At 34.9% G+C, this 22295-nt stretch overlaps 1 protein-coding gene across 3 annotated transcripts; it reads left to right on the forward strand.

Annotated features, from left to right (window-relative positions):
- Positions 1–249: 249 nt before the first annotated feature.
- DCUN1D5 (defective in cullin neddylation 1 domain containing 5) lies at positions 250–21851 on the forward strand. 3 transcript variants are annotated; one of them, XM_069080326.1, is made up of 9 exons: positions 252–665; positions 1122–1329; positions 3190–3281; positions 9691–9761; positions 10229–10320; positions 15454–15562; positions 15658–15762; positions 17063–17165; positions 21525–21851. In XM_069080326.1, exons 4-9 carry the CDS (start codon positions 9720–9722, stop codon positions 21578–21580), a joined length of 507 nt encoding a protein of 168 aa, XP_068936427.1. In that variant the 5' UTR covers positions 252–665; positions 1122–1329; positions 3190–3281; positions 9691–9719; the 3' UTR covers positions 21581–21851. The 3 variants fall into 3 exon arrangements, with proteins under 3 accessions (XP_068936426.1, XP_068936427.1, XP_068936428.1); XM_069080325.1 differs by lacking the exon at positions 1122–1329 and having other exon boundaries at positions 250–665; XM_069080327.1 differs by lacking the exon at positions 10229–10320.
- Positions 21852–22295: the final 444 nt, after the last annotated feature.

A 22295-nucleotide genomic window follows, 5' to 3' on the forward strand; every position in this document is an offset into this window, starting at 1 on the left:
ACTGTGTGGTAACTAGGACCAATCCTGGGTCATGATAGCAACATTGCCTTTCTGTGAAACCACACTGAGGAGAGCATAGGGGATGATACCTTATTAAACCCTTAGGGGTCGGAAAGTCAACTTTCCCCCTCGTGTAGAACTGACAAAAAACACGTGCACGTAAGCCCCGCCCATCACCCGCCCGTCCCGGCTCAGACCACGCCCCCTGGAGGAGGAGCCCGGAGCTTGGCCCCGCCCCCTCGGAATGACCCGTTCCGCTGCTGCTGTCACTTCCTCCTCCTTAGATTAGTGTCCGGGTCGTGTTGAGCCTCCTGCTCCTGGAGTCTGTGGCCGGAGCAGCCGCCGCTGAGGCTCAGCCGCAGGGGCCGCCGCTGTGCCAAGAGGAGGGAGCGGAGAAGAATCAGGAAGGGAGGCGGCGGCGGCATCGGGACGTGCCTGGCCGGGCTGGCGTCTTCGCGTCTCCTCCTCTTCCTCCTTTCTTGGGGAACCGGGGGCCAGGGCTGAGGGGCCGCCCGCGCACGGCTTCCCCTCTCTCCGCCGGCTCCGCTCCCCTGCCCGCCCCGCGGGGGAGGGCGGAAGATGCCGGTGAAGAAGAAGAGAAAATCCTCCGGGGCAGCCGCGGCGGTAGCGGAAGACGGAGGCCTCAAGAAGTGTAAAATCTCCAGGTAGCGCCTCCCTGGCCCCGGCCTCTGCCCCTGCCCTGCGTAGCCTCGTCCCTGGAGGGCGGGAGCTGGGGGGAGGTGGCGGAGGCGGCGCAACTCAGCCTTGCCCTGCCCGGCCCCATCCCCGAGGGGGGCCTGGGCTCGGAGGGGAAGGAAGGCCCTCGGCCTCAGACCCACGGGGGGGAAGCGTGAGTGTGAATGTGCGCGCGCGCAAAGCTCGCGGAGTCCCAGCCCGAGACCTCCCCTCTTATGGGGGGGGGGAGAGGGTAGAGGGTGGGGGGTTGGGAAGAGCCTGCCCGACCTGGGGTCCGCCTTCTGTGGGGGGCGGGTCGGGGAATAGCGCCCGAGGGGGGATGCGGGGGCTGCCTTCCGCCAGCCTCGGGCCTCTCCGCTCTCCTGAGATGCTCCCGGGGAAGGGGTGCAGATCTGCACGGGTCACCTCCTGGAATTTCTTTACAGAATATGAAGGGAGGAGCAGAGCTTGAGGAGTCTTGACTTGACAACTGCCTTGGGTGTGGTACAAAGGAAAGGAAAACTGCCCCTGCCATCCTCGACCTCCCAGCTTGACATCTCTGTGAAGGATATGTTTTAACCTAGGAGATCTCTGGAGGAGGGTTTTTAAATTAAGGGGCCTCAGTTCCTGGGGCTTTCACTGCTTTGCCTTAAGGTGACCAACGTCTCACCTGTGCCAAAACCCCTCATCAATACAGAGTGCGAAAACCCTTGCCTCCCACGGTTTCATGAACATTTGTTCAGCATGTTGTTAGGATTCCTTATAAATATTAGCAATTTACTTGAGAGGTATCTTCTGTATCCTCTTGGAAAAGGAAAGGACAAAGCTTAGCCAAAGGAGTGTCCCAGAGGGCTTGTGATGCTTTTGTATTGTATCCTGGGGTGGGGGTGGGGGGTTAGCTCATTGAGACCACACTGCTACGACATAGCATGATAGGCATAGCAGTTTTAGGGGAACTGATATATTTTTTTCCCTTTCATTGGATGAGCTTGCATGTGCCCAGTGCATGGGAGGTTTTAGAAAGCAGTATAAAGGTTAGAATAAAGCTCTCCTCTTAAGGACTAGATCCTAGCCCTTTAGTAGCAATACTGGCAGATGTGAGAAGCACTGTTATTTAGGCCTTCTTTCTTGACAGGCCACATTTCTTTCTTCTACTGTCACTTAGTAAAAGAAACTAAGTATTTCTTGCTCATTATGGTGATCAGTGACACTTTATTTCTATGTACTGTCTTAATGAGGTGATTATTGCTACCTCATTCTGGAATTCGATTGAATGACATTCCTCTACTCTATGTTTAATGGATGCTCATTAAAAACTGCTTCCTGTGCTTTACTAAGTCTGGCATGTGACTGCCCTTAAGGTAACTTATCTGCCATCAAAGATATTTAGGAACCTGTATTTTTAAGAACTTGTATTTTTAAATGCCTCCCAACAAAAAGGCATTTCTAGTACCATTCTTAGTACCATTATACTGTATTGACGTTAATTTAGCTATTTATCCAGGGAGCTGAATATCTGGATCACATCAGTATTGTTCATTTATTTTTCTACATTTTTACTTTTTCTATATTTTTCTGTGCTTTGTCTATACTTAAACTTATCCTGAATTCAGGATAAGCTGGAGAGCTCAGCAAGTTTCAGTTCCTTAAACTAACCTTTTTCACTAGTTTATTCAAGTCTTGATTTGAGTCCTCAATGATAAGCCATGATGATAATGTGTCTCTTAACAACTGTATCCCTTGTTTGAAAGTTCTGTGACTCTAGATCTTAAGTCAACATGCTTTCACCTTTACTATTTTCATAGTATTTTTAGATAACGAAGTTATTTGAATTATATTAAAGGCAGGATCTGGGAAGGAGCAGTGTCTATTATTGTTGAGACTGTGAACAAAACACCTTTTAAAAATAAGTGGATGGTTAGATCAAAAAGCTTTTGACTCAAAACTGTGGGTCTAGATTATGTTTTTACCTGTTTTTTTTTTGTACATAAGTAGATTATCAGTAATACTTTAATTTTTTAAGGGGGTGGGGTGGGATTAGGAAGACACTAGGGTGCATTATATATCTAAGTATATAGATTTTTGCTTCCTAAATGTGTATGGAAATTTATTAATTTTGACATGAAGTAGCTTGGTAAATATAATTATCCTTGTAAGAATAATAAGCATGTTACATCAATAGTAGGACGGGTTCAGAAATTCCCAGTGGCCAATCTTATATTCAGACTACTAGATTATCCTGCTTCTCAGCTGTGCTATTTCGAAGGCTGGGCAAATGATGTTAAAATATTTTCCATAAAGAGGTTTTTGATTTTGTTAGCCAAAAATCAATTGATTTATGCTATTTCAAATTCTTAGTAGTAACATTTCAATTTTTCTCTACTATAACAAATTATTGATTATTATAACAATTTAAATTGATTTAGTTGGACTTGAATGGAAATTATGCATATTTTTTAAGTGTTCAGAAAAAATAACATTTTAGGCTTCTTTGTGTGTGTATTTTTTTTTAAGCTATTGCAGATCACAAGTCCCTGCTAAACTAATAAGTGGAGAGGAGCATTTTTCAAGCAAGAAGTGCCTGGCTTGGTTTTATGAATATGCAGGTAATGAAATAATTGTAACTGTATTTCTATCTTATAACTTAAATATTTGAACTAATGTGACAAACAAGAGAAATAACATTCTTTCACCCTTTTTTAATAGTAACATTTTTCCTATTAGGTTATTAAAATTTTTTTAAGGCAATTTTTTTTTCTGCTGGAGGCACCTTATTTCTTGAAAAGCAAATCCCACTTTTCCCCAACCCCTTCCTCTCCCACCTGCCTCCCTGGCATTTATAAAACTGAAATATTCATAATGGCTTTGTTTAAAATAAAACATCTAGAACTTTGCTTGTATACAGTGGTGGTATAAGATATGTATGAGGGTTACCTGAATTAGCATTGTATATGTATGTATGGAGTTGTAAATTCAACATAAATTTCTGTCTAAAAAGTGGTTTGTTTTTTTTTGAGCTGATGGTCCCAAGAGTATCTTAATGGAACCTGAAAGTTATATGAAAATTTTATTTTAGGCTAGGGAAACAGTATTATCATCTACCATTTCTGGACAACCAAAAACTCCCAATTGAAGGGAATGAACTTCAGTTAGTTATACTCTACAGATTGTTGACCTGCTGTGCAAAATATTGGTTAAATTGATGTATCACTTGTTAGAGAAGAGTAAAAATTGTCCTTTATTTTAATTTACTTATGAAGGCCATCCTTTTATTAAATCCTTTTTTTAAAATGCTTTTGTACTTCATAAGTTACTTTCTAGAGCAGTAAGTATAAACATTTAATTAATATAAACTTTCCTCCTGAAAAGCAGTACTTTTATAATGTTAGTATTGATGATTGTGCTTTCATGGCTATCTTAAATTTTTAGCTTTACTATATAATCTTATATTTCCCAAGATATAAAATTGTGGATTCAGTTAATTTATTTTTACAAATATGGGTATTTTTAAAAAGAGAATCAATTTTAAGATTTGAGTAAGATGCTTATTTTCCTACTGGATAAAAATACCCAAAGTCTAGATTATGTTTTAATGAGTAATTCTAATTCTTAAAAACAGAACATTATTCTTTAAAAAGAGTTGTAATTATTTTATCACTAAACTTTATTGAGATATATTCTTGTGATCTTGATAAGCATGTTAGTTCTGCACTGCAGAAGGCCTGTTGTGCATAAATAACACTTAAATTAGCTAGTATATTTTATTTTGCACAAGAATAAATAAAAGCACACAGTTTGGGGAAGTCACTTCATTTCCCTGGACCTCAGTGTTCTTATCTGTAAAGTGAGGATGTTGGACAAAATGGCTTCTGATCTCTTGTCCAGCTTTAGATATTTGATCTTTTGATGTATCTTTCTTAAAGGGTTACTTTTGGAGGTCATTTAGAAAAGTTGAGAATAAGAATAGAGTTCTAGTGTCCTAATATAGAAGTATCTAGTAGAGCAGGCTAAATTAGTGTGATTCTCCTAGTTCTTAAAGTATACCCTGAGGGGTAAATTGAAGATTGAGTTCATTTTTTCAGGCTTAGGTTAACTTTTAGTGCATTGAAATATTTATTTAGTGAGTGATAGCTGAGTTAACTAGAAGAATTAATTTAGTCTCCAAAGGTGATCAGAACATACTACTTCAATAGAGTAGCTTTACTAGAAGGCTATAGCTCAGTAACAACAAATAACAAAAAAAAAAACCCCACCGAAATGAATACACTTAATTTCTGGGAAACTGTTATTCAAAAGGTAACATATTTGTTAATTTCCCATATTCCCTTTTTGAGTGTAGAGGCAGATAAATATGATCTCTAATACAAAATGTTAAGGCACTAACCCAGTTTTTAACTGATTTTCATTTAGTCTTTGTTTTCTACAAAAAGAAGATTCTTTCCTGTAAGTGGGTAGTGAAAGAGGACTTAGTATCATTTACCATTTTACATATGAAAAGAGGAACCAAACGGCATAATTAAAATGCCAGTTATGATTAGATTATATTTTAGATTGTATGTAGATATTTACAAAATTGATGTCAGCCAACTAGTATTTATCAGATTTGTTAGGATAGTCAGCATCATACTACAGAAGATAATTAGAAAGTCTTTTGACCATACTGTTCCTTTAAAAAATTACAGGAAACTGGAATCTTATTTTACTTTTAGTGCTTGGTAAGCACTAAGCCATTCCATGTGAATGACCTTAATATTAGTTTATGATTTATTAAACAGCACTTCCAATAATGAGGAAAGTCATGCTTTGTTTAGGAGACCCCTTTTTTGCTATTTGCAGTATTGCACTTAAACTGGAAAAAGTTCAGTCATTTTGAAAAGTAAGGAAGAATGATGAATAAGTGAACTTGAACCCATTTCTGCCTTCCTTGTTCACAAGAGACATGGCATAATTAATTTTTTTTTATGATTGGTGGCTTTATGACCAGATCCATCTAGTACTTTCAAGAGAGTAAAAGTTGGAGGGACAGGGCGTCCAACAGGAATATTTTGATAATAAAGAAGAGTTGTGATGAATCTATTCCAGACTGTTTCCGAGTACATTTTTGTTATACTATCCTAATGTTATCAGTAGAACTGCTAGACCAAGTAGTTTATTAAAAAAAAAATACTGACAAAATATACCCGAACACCAAAATTTCAAACTGCCTTCTAAAATTAGAATCATGGAATTGAAGAGTTTGAAGGAACCTCAGAGATAATTAAACCCAAACCTGACTATAGTTACAACTATGTTATCCTCATTATGTGTTCAATCTAGCTTCAGTTTCAATACTTGCAGTGATGGGTAACTCACTACCCCCACATGCCTCCTCCCCAAGCAGCCCATTTTATTTTTTAAGAGTTGTAATCATGCGACATTCTTTACTTCTCCAAGTTATATCCCCAACTCCTGCAAACTAATGCTCCCATGGGATCATCCTATTTTGGACTAGTGAGCAGTATACTTCAGCTTTTCTATTTCCCTTTTAAAATATGGTGCATAGAATTGATCACTGTATTCCACATTAATGGTCCTGTGAGGGCAGACTACAGTAGTACTTTTACCTTTCTTAATCTGTCCAGTAAGCTTCTATTAATGCATCATGAGGTTATATTAGCTTTTTTTGGGTTCCACATCATACTGTTGACTCTGACCTTTCAGTCCACTAAAAGACCTTTTTTCCCCTAAGGACTACCTTCTGACCAAGTCTTTCCCATCTAGTAATTTGAACCCAAGTACTGTTATATTTACACTTATTTTCATTTTACTAGACTGGCTGATATGTGGTGAGTCTTCTGGATCCTTAGTCTGTAATGCAGTATATTAGCAGTCTCTTATAGTTGTGTCATCTGCATATTTGTTTTCTGTGCCTTCCATGAAGTAAATAATACACATGCCAAGGAGTGAACCCTCTAAGCACTCTACTAGAATCCTGATCAAATAGTCACCATTCAGTGGGTTTGACTGGGTCAGTCAGCCAGTTTTGAATCTGCTTAACTGTGTTCCCATCTAGTCTGTTTTTCTCCTCCACAAGGGTAGCATGAAAGACCTTATTAAATGCTTTGCTAAAGTAAAACTATGCTGTTTGTTTAGTAAATGTCAAAAAAAAAAGGAAATAAAGGTTGTCTAACATTACTTGCCCTTAATGAATCCATATAGTTCCTAGGCACGATTTACTTCTTTGCTTTTTTATAAATTCACATCAAAATTTTATGAACATGTTTGTCCAAAGATGAATTCCATAACAGGGTATGATACTTTTTTTAGCCTTGTAATTCCTTTTGTTTTTTATTCTGCTTTGGAGTTATATTATGTAACCATAAGATTCATATGAAAAAAGTATGCTTTCTTATTAATGTGTACTGATTATTTTCCTATTTATGTCAGTGTTGACTATTAGTAATACATCTTACACATAGAACCATAACTGTTCTTTGTTCTGATAGAATAAGAAAAAAATTGACATTTGGTTAGATAAAGTTCAAATATGAACCCAATGAGATTATAATGTTTTTCTGTCTAGGCTAATGTCCATCAGTGGATATCATCAGTGAATTAATAGATTCTGTTTTAATTTCTGTCTTGTCATTAGAAATTCTTAACTTATCAAAGGAATATTAAAGGAACCAATAATTAGTTTTGTGAACAAAAGAATAAGAATATAGTTCATCTTTACTAGAGTTAAAATTATTTTTTACATGCTGATAGCCCTACAGAAATATTTAGACTTGTTAGATTATGATGAGAGCAAAATTCTCAGCTGGATTCAGTCTGTTCATTTGTAGGTTAGATCATTGATAGACATTAGCTACTTCAGGAATCACACTTTTTCTACTAAGGTAGGGTAATCCAGCTCATTGGAAGGGACCTCAGTGATCATTTTTTCCAGTCCATATTTTCTACAACAGAGGTGTCAGGCTCAGAACTCTTCAGACTTTTGCAAAACTCCCAAGAAAGTGGACCAGTTTAAAGTGCAATTGGGAAAAGTTTATCAAAAGAAATAAAATACACAATAAGATCATGTTAATTTGTGTTTTTCTAAATCAGTATATAACTTGCAGGGATCTGTTTGTGCTTGAACTTGACACCACTGTTAAACAGCAGTATTCAAGGAGTGATTATCCAGCCATTGCTTAAAGATCTTTAAATTAATGTTTAATCCATTACCGCCTAAGAGTTTGGATATGCGTTTTGAACTACTGACTTATGGTTAGTTATAATAGTTAGGAAACTTTTCCTTATAGTCTAAATTTGTCTTTGCAGAACTCTATTCTTGGTTTTACATTTTGGAGCCATGCAGAACAAGTCTAATTCTCTGTCATGATAGCCCTTTCATATACTTGAAGATAACTGAGACTTCTCTGAAGACATCTCTGAGACTTCTTTTCTTCAGGCTAAATACTTCCTGTTTATTTAACTGTTCTTTTTATGTCATGTCCTGGAGACATTTATCTTGATGTCCTTTTGACATTTTTCCTTTCAGAATGTTCCCAGAACTGAACATAATTTTACAGATCTGGTTCCACCAAAACAGTATAAGCAGAATTAGCATATCTTCATTTCTCTAAGCGTTACCTCTTATTGCAACACAAGCCTCTTTTCAGCCATGTCAGATTTGACTCACATTGAGTTTGCTGTCTCAATAGGACACTTAGATCTTTTTTAGAAGAACTTCTAAGTATGCTTTTCATATTTTCTACTTGAGAAGTTGATTGTTTGGAACCCAAGTGTAGAGCTTTCCAAAAAAAATTTTTTTTTGACGGGGGGAGGTGAGGCAGTTGGGGTTAAGTGACTTGCCCAACTCAGATCCTCCTGACTCCAAGGTTGGTGCTCTATTCACTGCACCACCTACCTGCCCTTTAAATTAATTTTATTTGACCTCATGTTTAGGATTGTCAGGATGTCTTTGAATCCTGACTCTTCATTATTCAATGTACTCAGTGTCCCTCCCAAATTTGTATCATATGCAGTTCTGATAAGCAGACCATCTCTAAATGGTAATCAGCAGAGGATCAAATGCAAAGTCCTGGAGGTATTCCTCTGGAGACTACTTTCCAGGTTGATAATGAAACTTTAATATCTACTTTTAAAATTCATTTTTGGTGATGCTATACTTAAAAATTGTAAGAACAAAGAAGAAACTTTCTGTAACTCTAAAGATCAAGAAATAATTTTCCTAATTAAGATCAATTTGTCAATCTAGTATTAATGAATGAGAGGTAGTACAATAGAGTAGAGATAGTTGGCCTTGAAGGAAGGAAGACCTGGGTTCAAGTCCTGCCTCAAATGACTTTGTCAAGTCACTAAACTTTTTAGTGCTCCAGGTAACTCTTAAATGACAGGGAAAATGCCCACCTTCATCAATAAAGGAAATTTCCTCATGTGGGAACTCCCTATAACAGTAAAATTGTAGGTTTAGTTCCTGCCCCTGTCTTTTAAAAAAATTAATATAACTATTTTAAAAATAACGACATCAAGTCCATACTTGATATTGACGTTGTTGTGGCTTTTATTTTGATTTTACCAGTGGCCCTAGTAGTTAGTACTTGTGAGATCTTAGAAGCAAATCATATAATTTCTATGGGCCTTAGTTTATTCATCTGTAAAATTTTGAGGTTGGAAGAAATCTTAATTCTACACTGACTCTTAAGTAGACCAACTCTTAAACTGCTGCATACTTTGAAGACATTTCATATCTTGTACTTCCTTAAGTACCCCATTATATATAGCACTCTGCTTTAATACACAGTAGATGCTCAGCAAATATTTGATTGCTTTTAGTGGACATGTGAAATTAGTGTAAGAACTGGCCATTTATTAGTCTTCTTTAAAGTAATAAAAAAAGCTTATGTAAAAAAGTAAATAAGTTCAAATTTTCTTCAATTTTTATATAACTTTATGTTTGCTGGTAATTTTTTATTGATATTAAACTATATGACAATAGACATTTATAGATTTTTTTCATTTTTTTTGAAGGTCCTGATGAAGTTGTAGGGCCAGAAGGAATGGAAAAGTTTTGTGAAGATATTGGTGTTGAACCTGAAAATGTATGTTTTATTTTTGAGTATGGTGGGAGTAACTTGTCAAAATGAATTATTTTAAGGAGAATTGTTGTGAGAGGATTGGACTAGATAATCTGTAAAGCTCCTAACTCTCCCCTCCCACAAAAAAATATGATTTCCTCTGCCTGTTTTACCATGGATTTGCTTTGTTACTTTCTGGTTTCTTATTTAATTTGGTTTCATATTTTCCTTTCCCATCAGAAAATACTTGCATAAACAGAGAGAGATTATGTCTTCAGTTAATGGTGATGGAATGTTTTAGCCTCAGGAATTTAGTCCATCTAAAATTCCTTAAACTTTGGAATTTTTGATAATTCCAAAGACTATGTTAAAGTTAAAAATGGAAAATTTATGTCAAGATGTTCTCCATGATAAACTATCGAAATTATTATCTCTGTGCTGACTCTCTTCCCCCTCCCCTCCCCCCATCCTTTATGTTCTGTTCTTTCCAGATTATTATGTTAGTTTTAGCCTGGAAATTGGAGGCTGAAAGCATGGGATTTTTTACCAAGGAAGAATGGTTAAAGGGGATGACTTCATTACAGTAAGAGCCTTTTAAAAACAAACAGTAATAAAAACCAACAAAGAACTAATTTAATAGCTTATTTGAAAATTTTACCTGATGTTTTGTGCTCTATAATTTTTTCAGAATCACTGATGGGTATTTGTAAACTTTTGATTGAAGTATTCAGTTCAGTTTAATTATAATTAACAGTAATCTGTTTGAGAGGATATCTGTAAAGGTTTTTCTTTCTCAGCTTTGATTTGTGCTTTTATTTTAGCCCATATGCTAACACATTAACTTTATACTTGATAAAAAAAAAAAAAAACTCCCCACCAAAATGCATGACTATTAAAATTCATTGATTGTTTTGATTAGGGAAATATGGTCCCATAGGTTAATAGGATGTTAATTTATTTTTTAATCTAGATATTATTTTTCTGCATATAGGAATCTAGTCTGTAGGAGGGTTATTCTCTGGGTATCTTTATGTCCAGACCTCCTTTTTCTGAAGTCTAGTTTGATCCTTGTAGATGATCATAGGATTTTCAAGCTGGAAGGCTCTTATATCATCTAGTCCAATCCCCTCTTTTTCGCAGATGAAGAAACTAAATCTTCAGTTGTGACTTGCCCAGTGTCATATAGGTTTTGTGTGTCTGAGGCAGAATTTGAATTTAGGTCTTCCTCACTGAATCCAGCCCTCTGTCCACTACACCATTCATTTCCTTGGAATTTGAATCCAGATATTAAATCCTGTGATCTTTTCCACCTTTAGTTTCATGTAGTTAAATCATTAATATTCTTTTCAGTTCATAAGTTTAAATTTTTTCTATTTTGTCATGCCTCTGAGATAATATGGGCATTGTCTTTATTTGACAGATTTGTCTGTAGTGCCAAAATGTTATACATTTACTTCTGTAAAGGTCTGTACTGGTATGAGCCATATTTTGGTTTCTTTTCTTTGCACACAAGATACCATTCTTATAAAGTAGTGGTCATTTCTTAATCACATTATTACATGTAAAAGTTATTCTAGTTATCACTTAGGATATGTTCATTTTTTGCTGTTGTTTTGGTTTAGCCTGTCTTTGAAAATGTGGAAAAATGTAAATAAATGTTTCCTGATCAATATGATGTAAATACCTAGAATATAAAACTTTAATACATTCTATTATTTGTAAAGATGTTTGAAAGAAGATAAGCATAGGTCACTATAAATCGACTATAAGTCAGTTTTTAATAGTTCATTATCATATTTTATAACTGTCTATGGTCACATGTGTTATAGCATTGTCAATTGGTTATATTAGTGCTTTTGTGCTTTTAATTTACAGTAGGTTTTGGTTTTAACCAAAAATGATAGGGAAATTTCTGATTTTTAATTTTTAATTTAACCAAAAATGATAGGGAAATTTTTAATTATGTAAACTCTAGAATACATAAAAATCTTGTTAAAGCTAAATTGAAAATATAAAGCTTTTTTTAGTACTTATTTTTAAATATTTAGCAGTTTGTACTGTAATACATTCTTATTAACAAGAACAATAATGAAGCAGCCCACGAACTTTGCATGGGGCTTATTCAGTCCTCTTAGACATCTTGTAAAACAGAATAAAATAGGGTAGGTCATAGTTCAGAGAATAGGCATATTTGAATAATCCTAATATTTGATCTTAGATTATATCTTTTCGCTGCATGATTTATTCATTTAGAGCAGAATAAAATTTCACTGCCTTAGTAGATTCTCAGTTATTCAACTACAATTTACAAAGTAGTCTTTCTTTTTATTAATTCACCAAATCTTTGTTGTATGCTTTTCTATATGCAGTACACAGTGATTATAATTAATGCATGCCTGTCTAGGTAATTTCAGTAATTTCTTAAATCATTTTCTGGAAGATATATTGATTATTTGAAGCATCTTAAGTTTAATAACCCAGGAAACTGCAATACAGTGCTGCTGAAGAGTATACAGCAGGTAACAGCAAATACTCGGTGTGTGCGTGCATGTGTGCCTAAACTTAAGATTTCATCACCAATCCCAGAAGCTACCTCCCTGATACCTTCTGGGCAACTTATTTATAACTTTTAGTTTTAGAGAATTTTGGGAGACACTGAGATATTCAATTATAAACCCATGGTCACATAGTATATGTTAAGAGGCAGGATTTGGATGCAAGTCTTCCCATCTCCAAGGATAACACTCTGACCACTGCTCTAGACAGTCTCTTGTATTAGATATAAGAAGAATGTACTACAATAGTGCTCTGTGTGTTAATATATCATATGTTAGGAGAGTACTTTCAAAATTTTCAGGCTACTCCTGTAGGTAAATAGACAGTTTCAGTTGTAGTTGATAAATTAATATATTTAGCTTAAGCCCCTGGTTTTTCTAGGTTAAAGTAACCAGAATTGCCTTGTTCTTTACTCATATTTTTACCAACTATGGTAAATATATTTTTGTTTATTCATATTCCTCTTAAGATTGGCACTATGGAAAAAAATTCATTTTGACTTTGCTTTTACCTTCTTCAAGAAACTATAATTTTTGTATATCATATAATTTTCAATAATCATAGGATGTGAGGGGATTTGCTTTTCAAGTTTTTCATTTTATGTTACAACTATAAATTAAGAAATTTGTTTTGGTATAACTTTGGGAAAGAAAGGGTTTTCCCTTCATCTACTAAGGAAAAAATAGTTCTGGGGAAAGAATGGTTGTTGTGTTTTGAAAAGATTTTACTTCACTTTGATGCTGAAAAGAGACATGTGGAAGCTAGAATTTAGCAATAGTAATGTTAGCTATGGTACCATCAGGAGTGAGGGTGAGAAAGAGGATTTAGATGAGGAATTTCAAGCCTAAGTACCAAAGTTAAGCCCTAAATTTGGTCATTATTATGGAGAATGAAGGGAAACACCTGAATTTATTTCATTTTGGGGAAAGAGGATTCAGAGAAAGAGACAGGAGTATAGACAAAGATCAGGGATGAGAATTTATACTAAAGTCTATTTAACTTGAGATGTAACATCAATGCATTACAAAATACTTGTTGGAAAATGCTAATCTAATCATTGTCTGTGACTTTAGGGGAGAGCTTTACTTAACTCATTTTAGGCACATAAGTCTCCTGATTTTTAAGATCTCCTTGGAAGAAAAAAAGATTAGACAGTTTTTCTTAATGATCTTCAAGACATTTTTCTTCCAAAATCCTTCCTGCTATAGTTTAAACCTATATTCTTTTGTTGAAAATATGAAGAACAGTTGGTCTTCTCTGTACTTCTATTCTTTATACAGATAAACACACATATGCATATCCATGTATATACGTGTGTGTATGTAATTTTTTTAGTGTTGGCCTATTTTCTAAGTGTAGTTTGTAAGATTTTTGTTTTTATTTAATGTCCTTTCTTTGGGATTATGCAGTTATAGACTCCTATGAGTTTGTCTTGAGTTAAGCCTAAGTATTTGTATCAGGGAATTAATTTCTACAAATAAATGATATCAGATTGATTTTCCTAGATCTTTCATTTGTCTTCATGCCATTAGGTGTACATTTTTGAAAGTTATTTTTGTATATTCCTATAGCAATTTTTTTAGTTGTCCTTTGAAAAGATAACGGTAGTTGACATTTGTTAGTAACACTAGAATGAGGCACGATCCTTATTATTATGGAGATAATAATCATTGTTACTAATTAGAGTTTTAGAACATTTTGAAAATGATTATAATGGCCTGAATATTGTTCTCTGGCATTTTTTACTTTTCCTTTAGAATGTTTCATTTTTATGTATTGTTTTCACATTTGTCTCTCTTGAAGGTCTGGTGCTTTACTGTGTTAATGTATCAGTCTGCCTAGTCATATGCCAACTCTTGGTCATTTGGTTTCTTTTTTTTCCAGTTTTTCATACTGGCTCGGAGTCAGATGACCAGAGTTCAAGTCTCAACTCTGAAAAATGTGCCTTCTGCATAAAAACTTTCCTGATTTGCCCTAAGTGCTAGTGTCCTTTTTCCCAAATTGTTTTGTATTTCATTGCTTTCTGTGTGTATGTACTTATTAACTTTATATTTATGCTGTATATATTTTTATATGTACTTGTTGTCTTCCCCATTAGAATGTAAGCTCATTGTGAGTAGGGGTTATTATATTCTTTGTACTTGTTTCCCTAGCTTGGCACATAACATGCTTATTAAATACTTGATTGATTGATATGACTGTGGGAGAGACATGAATGAAAATAGTCTGCTTTCAAAGGGCTTTACATAGTACTGGGGAATAATGATGACAGTGGTTGTCTATAACTAGCTTTACTATTTGCAGATCACTTTATGCCATTTTATTAAAAATATTATTTGCTTTGTCTTTTGTTCAGCAGAAGTATACATTTGAAGTTGAGACTGGAATACTAATATGATTTCTCCCCTCTGCATCTTAACATTCCTGATTTTTTTTTTTTAACAGTTTATGTATTACCTCTTATGGCAGGTATTTGCCTGAAGGAGTTTTCAGAGCGATAGGCAAGTAGAGGCCAGATTAGTTAAGTTCCTTTGTGTTGGCATGAGTTGTAATTATTCAAAATGATGATATTATAGTGAGGATACTGTTCTATTAGCTCATGTTTTAAAGTATTTGTGTGATAGCACAGTGTAGTGGAGTAGTTAGTATCCTGTGCTTAAAGTCAGGAAAGCTTACATTCAAATATCACTTCTACCACTAACACCTGTGTGACCCTGGGCAAGTCAGTTCACCTGTGTGTGTCCCAGACAACTCCAGGTACTTCTAGACCTAGTCATGGACATTTCTCTCTGCCTGGAGAGAAGGTGGAGGCAGTTTCTTCTTTGAATTCCCTACACTAACACAGAGCCTTTTGGGGGGGGAAGAGAGGTATGGAGGGAGGTAGAGAAAGGGTGTTTTGTGTTAAAATAGGGTTTTTTTTCCCCCTGGAAAGTTATCAAAAGATTGGACTTTTATAGAACCTGTTAAGTAAATTCTTATTTTTTAAAATGCCATGTACGTAGCATAAAGAATACCACATGTATTTTATTATTTGAGATTTATAAACACTGGCATATTAAATCTCATTTTAATTATTTAAATACTTCTATATTTCATGTCTACTTGTACCCTGACTATGGTTTTGTTTAACTTTATTATTAAAATTTGATTTTTATTTAAGGTGTGACTGCACAGAAAAGTTACAGAGCAAATTTGATTTTTTGCGCTCACAGTTGAATGATATTTCGTCTTTTAAGAATATCTACAGATATGCCTTTGATTTTGCAAGGGTAGGTGCAATTTTCATATTTAATGGTTTTTTAAAAAAATCCTATATACTAAGGCTGTACTTTTTTTCAAATTATTTTTTTCCCCAAATTTTTAGGATAAGGACCAGAGAAGCCTTGATATTGATACTGCTAAATCTATGTTAGCTCTTTTGCTTGGAAGGACATGGCCACTGTTTTCAGTATTCTACCAGTACTTGGAGGTATCTAATTCATTATTTTGCAAATGTCCAGTTTTCTATTAGCATGATACTTTATGAATCCAGCCCAATTTTAAGACTTAAGGAGAGATTTCAGGCTTTACACTTTTCTTCCAGTCTACTTAAATATAGGAGTCAGTATATTAATTTGTAGTACACATAGATATCATTGATTAATAATGTACAAAACTGCAGTTAATTTCTAAAACTAAGCTTGTGCTTCATTGCTAAATCATTACATGTAACATCTTGCCATGCCAAACTCTGTGTGTGTTTACTGTGGCAAGACAAATTCTTGGGCTTTTTGAAATGTTTTTCATGTTTTTTGTTTACTCATTCCTGGTGTAAATCTTAATATTAGGATTTATTGTAATCCCTAAGCTTTTCCAAAGTAAAATCCATAGACTTGCATTTATATATCTTAAAATTATTAATAATTATCCATAGATACAAGTACCACAAGACTTAATCTCGTCTAAGAAGTCCAAAGTTGAAATATACACAAAATACTTGTTATATCATAATGTAGTTTTTCAGTTGCTACTTAGTCTCAACCAGAACACAGTGCTTCTAAAATTATATGCTTATATATTTGTGAATTGACCATTAATGGCATATCCAGAAACTTATTTGGATTATAGTTGCTGTATAAATCTGCCCTTGAAGGGAATAGTATCTTAGCAAATAACATGTTTTATCTATAAGGGTGCTATCTTTTCAAAATTGCTTGTATTCTTTCTCTATTTGACTCCCATCCTGTGATTCTTTTGTCTTTTTCCTGTTTCTCATGGTTTCTTCCAAATAATATACTGTCATTTATTTTGCTCTGAAAACATACTCAAAAAATAGTTTTTACAGCATATTCAAAAAATACTTTTCTTTAAATTTTGTCATAGTGAGATATAGTGGCATAAAATTTGTTGTATGTTTGTAGATCCAGAACTTTTAAGAACTAGAAACAAAACTTCCCTGCAGGGAAGTCAACTGCCTCCTTTTCATTATTAGTTTGGAAAAGAAGAAATTTCAGTAATTTTAACAAATGTTTAGTATTTCAAACATTTCATTTTTAAAATACAATTAAAAGCAGATTTCATAATGTAAAAAAATAATCTCCTGTTATGTATTTGTGTGAATACATATATAATCAGTATGCTTAGTGGGGGAAAACATTTGTTTGGGAAAATTAAAAAAGGATAAAATGCTTAGGCTGACCCTAAGAAAAATGAGAATTTAGTAAGGGTGTGTTCATCAATCAATAAATGCATTCATAGTATTCCAAGTATCTGTATTCCATTTTTCCTAGCAATCGAAATATCGAGTTATGAACAAAGATCAGTGGTACAATGTATTAGAATTCAGCAGAACTGTCCATGCAGATCTTAGTAACTATGATGAAGATGGTGCATGTAAGTATAAAATTTTGATCTGAAAATAGAATTTTTTAGAATTGATATTATAAGATGACCCTATGTAGTTATTTATCATTTGTATAATTCTAACTTAAGTTTAATGTTAACTTTTTTCCCTTAAATGAAAATAATTTAACAATATTTTAAAAGAATTCTGTTGTGGTGATTCATTTAAAATCCTTGGATGTCCAGTTTTTCTCTATGCTCTACATTTTTGTCACTTGCCTTCCTTATTTTTCAAAAAGCTTTTGTATAAAGGAAATATTTTTATAAAGATAATCTGAAAGGATAGCCTTGTTTTCTGTCTTACTGAAGAAAATAAAATACCAGAAAGGTGAAATTTTTTTTTCATCCAGTGAGCATTATTCTGTACACCCAAAAGCAAAGGCCAAGTATGAATAACTTTACTTAAAAAAAAAAAAAACAGGAAAAAAAACCCTCACAGAAGCTTGCATTGAGAACATTTTATAAAAGCATTTTATTGCACTAATTGATGAGTGCCCAACTGTGTATTAGGGAAGATACATTTGTTCATTTAGCTGTCTTTTAGCATTGTGGGCATATTTTCTACCACCACAGTTCCTTTTACGGTTAGAAATATTGAGTCTCTTTGTCCAGAAAAATTCATTACTTAGTGGTCAGCTTTTTCTCCAAACTAATCTGACCTCTCGAATGACTTTTGTTGCCAGTCTTGTATTACCTAGGTAGCCCTTCCTAAAATTTGCATTTAACTAGAAGCACTTTCAGCCAAGAATCACCTCCATAATGTGATACATCAAAGTACACTTAATAATAGTAAAAATTATGATAATTAATATTTATGGAGGGCCTTCTGTGTGTTAGACCAGGGGTGGGGAACCTGTGACCAAATGTTCTATGAAGTTTAGATTCAGTCAAAGGGTTGCCCTTGAGGACCTAGAAGGCCACATATCTTTGAGATCACAGGTTCCCCACCCCTGATCCAGACACCAAAAACAACAATATTAGCTAGTACTTTTATAGTGCTTTAAGGTTAGCAAGGAACTTTTAAAAATATTCTCTCATTTGATCCTCTCCAGGGATGGGATCCCCCTGTTTTACAAACTGAGGCAGATAGAGATTAAGTGACTTGTCCAGTGTCATACAGCTAACTAATAAGTGTCTGAGGGAGGATTTGAATTTGTCTTCCTGATTTCTATGTCTAGTGCTATACCTCTTATGCTGCCTAACTTACCTGTATATTAAGTACATACTATAGGCTATACAAAATACTTTGATGTCATCCCTTAGAATAGACTTTTCATATTAAGGCATATGATCATCAAACTAAAAAAGAGTAGAACAAATATTGTCCAAGTCACTATTGAAGCCCAGGTGAAGAGATAGTAAAAAAGAGGAATTAACATTTTAAAATCCTTAAGATCATCTGCCTAAATTGAATTATTTCCCAGGGCTGCAGCAGCAGTACCTTATTTACATAGAATTTTAAAGTTTATAAAGCACGGTTCCTCAAACTACCCTGTGTAATCTGGCACTGTGGGCAGTATTCATATAATCAGTCACATTTTTAGGATAAGGATAAAGAAATTGAACCTTGCTTCAAGACTATGAGCTGTTAATTGGCATAGCCAGGACTTGAGCCAGACCTTTTGACTAGTGGTTTTTCCATTGTACTTTGATGCCATCCCAAGGTAATGCTATCACCTTGATTAGGTGATGGCAGAATCACTGTTAGTGACTTTTTAAATAATTCTGGACATTGGGAAAGATTCCAGGAAACTAGACATAGGCAAATGCCCTGATTTTTAAAAAAGGAGAGTATGGCACATTTCAGAAAAGTATAGGCTTTTGGCTTTTATATTCATCTCTGGCAGAGTTCTAAAATGGATTAAGTGTAACAAAGTTAACTTTGTAAGAAAGGAAAACAAATCACCAGAAGATAGCATGGTTTTACAAAGAATAAGCCATGCCAAACTTAATGAATATATTGCCAATATTTTAATAGTCCACATTAAATAGTACTTCGAGGTTTATTGTACACCTTCCTTTCAACAGTTTTTTAGGTACTTAGCAAGAAAATTGTAGTTTTCCTTTTATAGATGAGCCAGTTGGAACTCAGAGAGGTAGAGGTTCACTAACTTGCCAATGGTTACAGTAGGTTCATAACTTGGATTAGAACCTAATACTTCTAGTTATAATTCTGTTGCTCTTTTTAATCCGTACTGGTACAGAGGAATGCTATAGGTATGGGCCACAGAGAGCGTATATGTATTTGAGTGAGACACTTGGCAACCTTGATGTCATCTTTATGGCTGAGGTCGAGAAATAGAGGTTAGATCTAGTCAGGCAAATATTCTATCCTTGTCTTGGTCATGCTAACCATTTTAAAATATGACTTGAATTAATGGACAAGGCAAACAAATTCATTTGATATACTTCAAGGAATGATAGATAAGTTTATGATAAAGTGATAATTCAAAAATAAATGGACTAGAGTGATGGGGGGGGCATCTTAAGATATCATTTAATAGAGATAGAGCTTCTTCACTTAAATTAAAAACACATAAGCTGCACAAGTACCATATGAAGAAACATAGGAACTTGAGTTTTAGTTCACTGTAGGATATGGCTACCAAAAAACTTAGAGCAGTTTGAGATGGCATTAATGGAAGCAAGTCTACATCAAGAGTAGTAGTAGTTCCTATTTCTTTTTCTCTGGTCTAACCATGGTCCAGTGCATGCACAACCTGAAACTTCTTTGGGGTGATAGATTAGATTAGTGACAGACTGACGAGGGTTGGTTGTCATGGGTCACGTGACAAACTGCAGCGGTAACCCTACATTTTTTGTGGACTGCCTAAAATCTTTTGGTGGGCTGCAAGTAGCCTGCTGACTGTATGTTGTGCAGCCCTGATCTCTAGTATGCTGTTGAGTTATGGGGCTCGCATATTAAAACTTGAAACTAAATTTCATGGGGAATGGCTGAAAGATTTTTAGTCTGAAGAAAAGAAATATTGGGAGGTATATGATCTTTACTTTCAGCTTCTTTTTGATTTGTCACTTGGAAGAGGTAGTAGATTGTGGTTAGATGCAGTGGACAGAACTAAGACCAGTGGGTGGAAGGCATAAAGAGGCTCTTTTAAATTTTATGTAAATATAACTTTTCTAACACAAAAAATAGATAGCATTTTTTTTTTCAAATGCTTTATTAACTTCTGGTTTACATTATTCATTTCCACCAGATTTTGAGTTACAAATTTTCTCCCCATTTTTCCCCTACCCACCACCCCAGAATAGCAGTCCCACAGGCTATCCCCTCCTCCAGTTTGCTCTCTCCCATATCTTCTCCCATACCCCCTTCAACTTTTCCAGTGAGGCATGGTGGATCCCTATGCCCCAAATGCCTGTATATCTTATTTCCCAATTACATATAAAATAGTATTAATAATAGTATTTATATATTTTTAAACATTTGATTTTAAAACTTTGAATTCCAGATTCATTCCCTTCCTCCCTTGTCACCCACCCTTACTGAGAAAATAAGCAATTCAGTACAGGTTGTACATGTATAGCTATGCAAAACATTACCATAGTAGATATATTGTAAAAGACTGACTATATTTCCCTCCCTCCTCTCCCACCTCCCACTTGTTCTGTTCTCTACTTTGATATTGTCCCTTTTCAAAAGTGGGTGCTTCCAACTTCCCTCCCCTTCAGCCTACCCTCCCTTCCATCATCCCCCCTCTCATCCCCTTTCCCCCTACTCTACTGTAGGGTGAGAATATCCTATTTAATGTGTATGTCATTCCTTCCCTGAGCCAAATTCAATGAGAATAAGGTTTTGCCTTTTTACCTTCCTGTTCTTCCCCTCCATTGTAACCATTTTCCCTTGCCTTTTCTATATGAGATAGCTGCAGTGGACAGAACTAAGACCAATGGGTGGAAGGTATAAAGAGGCTCTTTTAAATTTTATGTAAATATAACTTTTCTAACACAAAGAATAGATTGCATTTTGATGTAGTTCCTTGTCAATGGAAGTATTCACACAGAGGATGGCCATTTACTGAGGATTTTATAGAGGGCATTTCTACAGTTAGGAAGTAGAATTCTTTACTTGCTTTAAAATCAAATGTCCTGTGATTCTAATGTTCTACCTCTTTTTACGATTGTCTTATTAGTCTCGTTTTATACTGCTGAAATGTGGCACATAGACAACAGATAGATAATATGGGCTTTTAGGAAGGGGAGTGAAAAATTTTATCAAAGAAAGGTTTTGTGGGTCTTGAAATAGTCTTGGAAGGATTTGGGTAATTAGATAGGATAGTAAAACTATTTAATTTTCACTAATAAAAGTTTTTTTCCCCCTCATATTTTTAGGGCCTGTTCTTCTTGATGAATTTGTTGAGTGGCAAAAAGTCCGTCAAGTGTCATAGCAAGAACTATACTAAGGAAAATGCAGACCTTTTGATGCCCACCTGTATACAAACTAAAATGAGATGAAAAAAAAACCAAGGGGCGCATTTTCATTCTTATGAAAGACTTCTTATAGTACTTTTTTTTCCTTTTTTTTAAGGAAGTTTTCTTGTTACATGTGATATGGGCATTGAACCACACCTCTTCTGAGACTGAAAATTGAAGTTTATGTTTTGAGTTATGTTTATAACTTTTATTTCAGAACAATAAAGATTCAGATTTGTGACAAAGGTTTTTAAGTGAAGATGTCCCTTGACTGTAAGTGTAGTATTTGTTTTGAAAAATCAAAAATTTGACATTTTAATTATCTGAAATCCACTTTGCTATGAATTTTTGAATTTGCACAGCCTTTTTTCACCCCTTAACAGAAATAATTTAAATATTATTTTAATAATTATCCTAATTGTATTAGAATAATTAGAAAACTATGGTTTTCTAATAATGAGGCTAATTATACCTCCCTGTGCACAATTAGGATGAATAATTGTTGACTTTGAATATTTGATGCTTGTTTTTCTGTTGCGACTATTAAATTATTCTGTATGTGGAGAATCCTACAACTTTTTAGCTCTGAGTGGCTATAAAACCTGTCATCTCACATGTACACTTCTCAAGAGTTTTAGATTTGGAAAAGCCTCTGATAAGTTATTTTCTGACCACTGATTTGCATCCATA

This window comes from Petaurus breviceps, unplaced genomic scaffold, assembly GCF_028583685.1.
Source record: "Petaurus breviceps papuanus isolate PSGF00001 unplaced genomic scaffold, PetGlider_PUasm1.0 91133, whole genome shotgun sequence".
NCBI classification, from domain to species: domain Eukaryota; kingdom Metazoa; phylum Chordata; class Mammalia; order Diprotodontia; family Petauridae; genus Petaurus; species Petaurus breviceps.